Source organism: Centroberyx gerrardi, chromosome 11 (genome assembly GCF_048128805.1).
Source record: "Centroberyx gerrardi isolate f3 chromosome 11, fCenGer3.hap1.cur.20231027, whole genome shotgun sequence".
In the NCBI taxonomy this organism is placed as follows: Eukaryota; Metazoa; Chordata; class Actinopteri; order Beryciformes; family Berycidae; genus Centroberyx; species Centroberyx gerrardi.
This window is the reverse complement of record NC_136007.1, coordinates 8042036-8049365: the sequence shown is the minus strand read 5'-3', so window position 1 is coordinate 8049365 and position 7330 is coordinate 8042036. Positions and strand designations below refer to the sequence as shown.

The 7330-nt window shown below is 41.3% G+C and overlaps 1 protein-coding gene across 3 annotated transcripts; it reads right to left on the bottom strand.

The window, feature by feature from the left end:
• Positions 1 to 788: 788 nt before the first annotated feature.
• irf1b (interferon regulatory factor 1b) lies at positions 789 to 6688 on the bottom strand. 3 transcript variants are annotated; one of them, XR_013506845.1, is made up of 11 exons: positions 6577 to 6688; positions 5688 to 5780; positions 4645 to 4744; positions 4360 to 4530; positions 4086 to 4126; positions 3497 to 3623; positions 3233 to 3349; positions 2764 to 2792; positions 2431 to 2563; positions 1412 to 1638; positions 789 to 1338 (listed from the first exon to the last, which is right to left on the bottom strand). XR_013506845.1 is itself a non-coding variant. In XM_078286568.1 (10 exons), exons 2-10 carry the CDS (start codon positions 5772 to 5774, stop codon positions 1544 to 1546), a joined length of 900 nt encoding a protein of 299 aa, XP_078142694.1. In that variant the 5' UTR covers positions 5775 to 5780; positions 6577 to 6688; the 3' UTR covers positions 789 to 1543. The 3 variants fall into 3 exon arrangements, 2 of the variants coding, with proteins under 2 accessions (XP_078142694.1, XP_071762809.1); XM_078286568.1 differs by having other exon boundaries at positions 789 to 1638; XM_071906708.2 differs by lacking the exon at positions 2431 to 2563 and having other exon boundaries at positions 789 to 1638.
• Between the last annotated feature and the right edge of the window lie 642 nt (positions 6689 to 7330).

The window sequence follows — 7330 nt, the reverse complement described above, 5'->3', positions numbered from 1 at the left end:
GGATCTTCTGTGGAAGTGATCTAGTGATTAAAGCTTATTCCATGTATGCAGTTATAGTCACTCCGATTATGAGTGCATGGTGGCTAAATGGCTAACATGTAAAACGTAGTTCTATTTCTTCAAAAGCTTTAGGGATTCTTCAAATTTCAACCATAGAACCTCATTATGAAGGGATGAACCTTCTTCAAAGAAACCTTATATTTTTTTCTACTCAGAAATGCTGAGGTGCTTTATAACAATAAATAAAGTGATGCTTATAAATTATCTTTCTATCTGCGGGTCAGAGGTCAGGCTCGGCTTACAGATCAACACTCCCGGAGCCAGTAGGGATTCTCGTGCCAGGACTGATTTTAGTAATAGTGCAGCAGGCTCATGGAATATCTTGCAATGTCACTTAAAAATCAATAAACTTGTGACTTTTGGATACTTTAGGAACATACTTTACAACCGTCCCATATCTGCCTGTAATTGTTTTAACTGATTTTGTCTGATTTTTTTTTTGCTTGTTTTATTTCTTTATTTTCTATGGTGTAATCTCAGCATCATTGTAAGTGTGAGATTTCTCCAAGAATTTTAAATAAAAGGTGAATGAATGAATGAATGAATGAATGAATGAATGATTCAATGTAATTTCATGGGAGCTGAGCAGCCAATCAGCCACCAGTGTCAACTTCTATCACAGGAGCTACAGCCTTGTCAGTGTATGCACCTTAAATTTTAACCAGGAATGATGCAAATCGTAATAGGATATGGACTTTGGGTAATGTAATGAGTAATCAGTAGTCACATTTTTTGATGATGATGATTTTTTTTAATTTTCTTAAAAAAACACAAACATATACAAATGTACAGTACTTTTTACAAATCCCCGAGTCAAAAAGTCAGAAGGTCGTGAAGAGCTTTCACCACAAATGGAGAAGTTTGTCTTGATAGATTGCTGCAAAGTATCATTATTCATGAAGATAAAACTGAGATGTACAAATAACGGAAAAAAAAAATAGCTTTCTTGCCACAATTAGCTGGCACTGTACATTAACTGACTGGCAGATGCTGTGTGAGGATATTTGCATTGCACATGGTAACTACTGGTTAACTAGCTGCTAATGTAATCATAGCATATGGTATATTAATGTTATATCTGTATGGCTGTCACAACTCACTGTAAAAATTAATCAGTGGCAAAAACACAATGTATGACCTGAATATGGGGAAAACAGAGATTGTAAAGCACCAGAAAGCTTGAACCCAGTGAAAAACAGAGACAATGGACAGAAAGATCCATCGGCTCAGCTGTGCTGAGGGAAGGTGAGGAAAGCTCTCCAAAACTGCCACCAAACAACGGGACGGGACGGGGAAGGGGTGAAGGTGTTCGAAGTGCAAAGACCACCAAAGACGGTCCGGAAAGAAGGTAGAAGATTCCAGGGTGTGTGTAGGCTCAGAGACTGGGAAGACTTTGTGCAGGAAGAGTCTTGAGGTCCTTTTTAGTCTATGTACAAAGTCAGTGCTGTCCTGTCCTCTCCTGTCCTGTCCTGTCCTGCAGTCCTCAGAGATGGCAGGAGAACTGTTGGAAAAACACGTTGTTCCATAAGTCGTCGGAGCCCAAGACTGTGTACTGCGGCAGATCGTCTACTTCCTCCACTGCAAAACAAAAACAGAGCAAATACAAGGTCAGGAGTGTACAAGTGGTACGCAAACTACATATTAATAACTGAAGGTACACAGGCCTTAGAAATAAAGAGTTCTGTTTCAAAATGAGATACCCACCATTTGAAAAAAGTGACACTCTTATAAACTTTTACCAAACTGAGGAGGCTTTTTAAAGAATAGCAAGCAACAGCTAGTTAGGAATGATGGCACTTGTAACAACTGGATCCTTTACATGTTTGAGAAAGGCTGAATGATGAGACTAATATGTTTTCCAAAATGGAGGTATAACGTTTTGGAAATGAACTCTTCATACGCCTTTTGCGTATTTTGCACTTTGATAAAAGCCTCATACTATATATATATATATATATACTGTTTAATAACATATGCAAGTGAGAAAGAAATGCATATTTCAGCTGCAGCTGCTTGCGTTTAACAAATCACCTTCCCACAGCACCCAGCCTGAATTAGAGCTTTATCTTTTAGCTCGAGTCAGTGACTTTGACTAGTAAATGTTTTTACTTGAATGAAGCCTTACAGACGCTGGCATGAATCTCTGATCTCGATTTACCTGTTAGCCTGATCATTTACATTTAGATTCCCATCTTAAATTCCTAATTCACCGCCATGAAGCACAAGGGTCAAGCCACCATGCATGTCACCATCTAACCAATCTCAAAGCAGTATTTTCTAAGATTCTACTGGTCTAATCACTCAACCAATCAACTAAGAGAATTTCCCAGCCCACTATGCCCATCTAACCAATCAACTCGCAGCATTTACCTGAGGAAGTCTCACTCCATTGGCTCCCTGGGCTGGAGTGGGAGTAAGAGTCTGTGCATGCTTCATTGGTCAGGAACCCCTTGCCGTCTAAACTCCAGCAGTGAGCAGTGTCTAGCTCCAGTTGCTGGCAAATCTGAAAGAGCAACACTGGAGTGAGCCTTTGCTATATTTTGAATTTCAGCACACCAAACACTTTTGATGATCAATGTTAGCGTTTTTTTATTTTTTTTGGATTAGGGCACAAGCTGATGATGCAGAATGAGACAAACACGGGTATTCCTGACAATGAAAAACATGCTGGTGGTAGTAGAATAAACCGAAGGCTAAACTTACTTTGATTATGTCGTCGGTGTCGTCGTATGCTGGAACATCAGAGGGGAGGGAAAGAGAGAGAGAGATGACATGAGTATGGCGCTACGATACAGTTATCAAAGCATGTTACATCTTCAAACAACATCTGAGAGGCACGAAAATGAGACGCTCCCTGTTACTTTTTCTCTGATTCCCTATCCCTCTGGTTTTCTTTTCATGGGAACTTTTTTTGTATCTTTTTAAGTTTGGCACTGAAACTCGTGCGCTGGCCATGCAAGCTGAATTTCCCTTAGGGACAATGAACGGCATTACATAGTATCATCTCATATGTATGAATTTATTAAAACTTTAGTAGCGAATAACATCGATTGCGTCAAAGCTAGTATCCAAGAAGGTTCATCCTAATCCATTTCTTAGCAGATATGCCAATCAGTGGATGTTTTTTTTTTTATCCAAAGCTCCTCCCAGTGTGGCGGTGTTACTGTCTTACCGGGGCTGTGCTCAGGCGAAACCTCAAATCTTCTGTAGAGGTTGTTGGTGCTGTCCGGCCCGATCTCGATTGACGTAGACCAGTCAGGAACTTCAGCTGGGTTCACATACCCAGCATCTACAAGGAAGGCAAACAAACAGCACAAAATAAACTTGATGTTCCTGCTTACATTTATCAATTAATTCACCCTTCACCAAATCAAACATGCACACGTGCCCTTTCATAAGAAATAAACTTTTTCGCTGTATGATTTCACGTCCTCACCTTGGTGCTCTGTGCTGTCGACTGTGTTCTCCTGTGTGGAGGACGAGTCGTCGTGAAGCTGTGAGCAGTGGTCCATAGGAGACTGTGTGTCACTGTAATCCGTGTCCTCCGACTTGGTCCTTGTGCTCTGCCAGAGAGAAAATGCACAAAAACACATAAATTGAAGATTCCCGAAGAAATTCCAGAGAAATAACTAACAAACAGGCAAAAAAAACAATAGAAATAGGCAGTTATTAAGTAGGTAATCCATATATCTGATTGGTTTCTATGCCCTATAATCCTTAGTGACTGAAACCTGAATGTGTCTTTTTAAAGTGATATGTATAGTCTACTGCCTTATATACTGTGCTGCTATGTAACTCGTCCATAAGTCCCTGTACCAATGCCATAAAGACAAAGTCCTGTTCATTTATTGTACTTAGCAAATAAATTGATTTGTAAATAAGTTGATAACTGTATTACAGTAGACTAACCGGGTCAATGTGAGTGTGACACATTTTGAACTACAGCTGACTCGGGGCTGTAAAATGTTTGAGACAGTCAGAAGTGGGATCCAGTAAAACAGAGCGCTCATAAAGCATCTATTTACCTTGTTCCTTCTCTTTGCGTCCTTCGCTTTGCTCCGCTTATCTGTGCAGATGGAAAGAATAGAACATTTTATTACTCCACTGCAGGTCATGTCCGATTGCAAACTGCATAACATGTGATTGCAGAACAAACTGATTGATAAAGGAAACAAAGACAAAAAAAAATCTTCTATTGGTTGAATCTGTGGTTTCTCTCAGGCGTCGTGCAGATGCTGCACACCGCTGTTAATTCATTTAAAAAAAATATGCATGCTTACTTCCTGTCAGTTTTCTCACCTTTAGCTTTTGGGGAGACAGGCAGCATCCTGTAGACGCGAACCGCCTGGTGGCCTTTGTTAATACTCCTGTCTTTCACCTCCTCGATATCTGGCAGCGAGTTCATCGCACAGCGGAAATTGGCTTTCCACGTCTTTGGGTCGGCGGAGGTCTGGCCCTCTACGTATTTTCCTGCAGAAAGAGTGATGTTAAATATTTTGTTTTAGGTTCACGCACACAAAAAGTATTTCTGATTTGTTTGCGGATGTGTATGTGCATGTGTGTGCACGCATGCCGGCAGCTCACCTGTGTGGATGGCCCACTTCTTGAACAGACAGGCGTCCTTGTCCAGCTCCCAGCCGTGCCGAGCGGCGTGCTTCCAGGGAATAGAGAACATCTTCTTCTCCTGAGCAAACACAACAACGAGCAGGCATACTGAGTCAGAATGAGGGCTGCTGTGCAATTTGTCGGAAAGGCAAGCAAAAATCATTAACTTCTGCAATTTGTTCCAGATGGTCCCCTGAAAAAGTATTCCGGTGCTTTGCAGAATCCCTTGCCTACTAATCGAAGCTGCACGTTGGAAAAAAAGTCTTTCAAAGTGTTCAAACTGAGAAACTTTATCATTAACGGCTCAAACGTCCACTCTTGTTTACATGTTTTCAGTGCAGAAGCTGAAATTATGACAAATTGTGTTTGCATGTAGCACAATTCAAAGCACAGTCGACAAGTTTAAAGTTTCAAACAAGTTTCTGTCACTGTCCAGGTCAGCTAGAGACTCTCAGCATCAAAGCAAAACACTTCCACCTGTTGCTATAGAGATCACTTCCTTTGCTGGTTTCTCTATTTATAACATGAGCTAACATGAGTTCTCACAGCTGAGAAACAACCTTGTTCTGATCTGCATTTCTGCAAAAAGTACATTTTAGACACATTTCAGAATCTGTTTACAGATTCTATGCTTCAAAAGCGTACAAATTATGTACTTGTACGTTGCAGACGATATTGACTCCAGTTATATTTTGCATGGGCGTGAGCGGTCTAAGGCGGGTACCATGTAAATGCAAACGCCCCAGGTTTGAATCCGGTCCAGGACCTTTGTCGCATGTCACCCCCCTCTCTCTCTCCCAATATTTCCTGTCTCTCTACTTTTAACTATCTAATAAAAGGCAAAAATGCCAAAAAAAGATGTAGTTTGGACACTAGAAAAACAGTTTTCCCTATGCACTTTTGACTTCCATATTTTGAACCATAACCTCTAAACATATTCTAAAGTGCATGTGAAAATGCATTTGTCTGGGAGCCTGAAAGTGGGTTGAGCACCCTGATTGGCAGGAGGAAAACCTTCTCACCTTGTCCACCCACACCAGACCAGAGATGGCGTTGGTTTCGATCATGTTCTCCAGCCACGGCCTCATCCTCATCCTTGACACCGGCATGGTTGCCTGGAAAGGAAACATGCAGCAAACAGAGGAAAGGAGGTGAACGGGGAGTTTAGATACAGATGGAATGTGGTACGGCAAAGAGCCAGTATAACTCCCGCTCCAGCCTCTGTTTAGATTTATTGCCGTACAAAGGGCGAGAGGAGTTCACGCTCGGGGCAGCAGGGTGGGTGGGGCAGCAGGGTGGGTGGACGTTGAGGGGGGGCGGGGGGGTGTAGATGTTGGAGGCAGTTTCTGATGGTCACATTACAGCTAAGTCAAGTACAGACATGACTTTACCTTTTGCGTTCAAAATTTTTTTTTTAAATGCACGTGGATTCGTGTATAAAAGAAAAACAAATGATAAAAAAAAAACACTTCATGCAACATTTGGAGAGGTGTACGGCACGCGCCAAAAACGATCGGTCGTTGCGCGCTGCTCACACGCCTCCTGCACCGCTCAACTCACGCAAGCCATTCAAAACCATGTTAGGGTTCAAGAAGTTAACTTTTTGATAAACACATGACAAAACAATCCTGTCGCTCGAGACGCGTGGTGTGCAAAAACCCTAATCTACCAAAACAAAATCACCAAAATATTCCCAATACCAATACATTTTTACTTTCCTGTCATCAATAGTTTTCCTATAATATTCCTAAATGGACTTTGTTGTTGTGTGATATTTGTATAGTATCCATTCAAAAGTTGTTCAAGCATTACATATTTCCTTTTCATAAATACAGCTCCAAGCCCCAAATGTTTGGAATTGCATGCAGTTAGAAATTATAATAAAAAAATAAAAATAAGAAAATCACTTACAGCAGCAGCTTCTGCTTATCCTATAATCGGTGAAAAGCAAAGATAGATATTCCGTTTGATTAAAGTTTGCAAGATGAGCTTGTCCTCGTCTCTGTACAGTCCACTCGGAGGAGTTCACCACACTGAGCTACACATGAGCGCAGATGCGTTTTTATAGATGCATAGGTGGGATTTCCCCGGCCGGACTAGAATCTGTTTGGCAGTATACACTGCAAAAAGTGTCAACCTCGACAAGTCATTCAGCGTCATATCCACTCTTAAAACTATACGTTTCTCCTAAAGCAAATAAGAAATTCCTCTTATAGGATGAGGAACTTCTACTTCTTTCCAATGCAGTTTCATTCGTGTCGGGAATATTCCCTAATCAAGCGCATATTGCTTGAAACAAGGCAGAACAAGGCAGATCAGTCCATTAATTCCCTCAAAATGACTCTTGATTCGGGAAAATCCTCGAAACAAGTTGATTTGCATCGGAAACAAGTGATCTCATCTCACTGCACCAGCAGATTTATTTCACTTAATTGAAGAAAAGTGCGTTTTTAAGCCTCACTACTAGATCAAATTAGGTTGAGGTGGATATTTTTTACAGTCATGCAGCTGCGCAGTAGAGCGCCGGCAGCGACCGCTCTCTCGCTGCTAGTCGATTTCCCAGAAATCACATTGTTGAAGGCAAGGAGGAAGTTCACAACAACACAGGCAGTTTATGGCAGCTTGGTGCACGTAGGCATTTCTGACCCTTAAACCTACAGTAACC

What these genes read in the sequence shown, in the direction of transcription:
- irf1b (XM_078286568.1), bottom strand. Translation starts at nt 5,774, where the DNA reads ATGCCGGTGTCAAGGATGAGGATGAGGCCGTGGCTGGAGAACATGATC. An exon ending in ACACCGACGACATAATCAAA is followed by an intron (nt 2,564 to 2,763) that starts GTAAGTTTAGCC and finishes TTGCTCTTTCAG; the next exon opens with ATTTGCCAGCAACTGGAGCT. An exon ending in ATGGAGTGAGACTTCCTCAG is followed by an intron (nt 1,639 to 2,430) that starts GTAAATGCTGCG and finishes TTTGTTTTGCAG; the next exon opens with TGGAGGAAGTAGACGATCTG.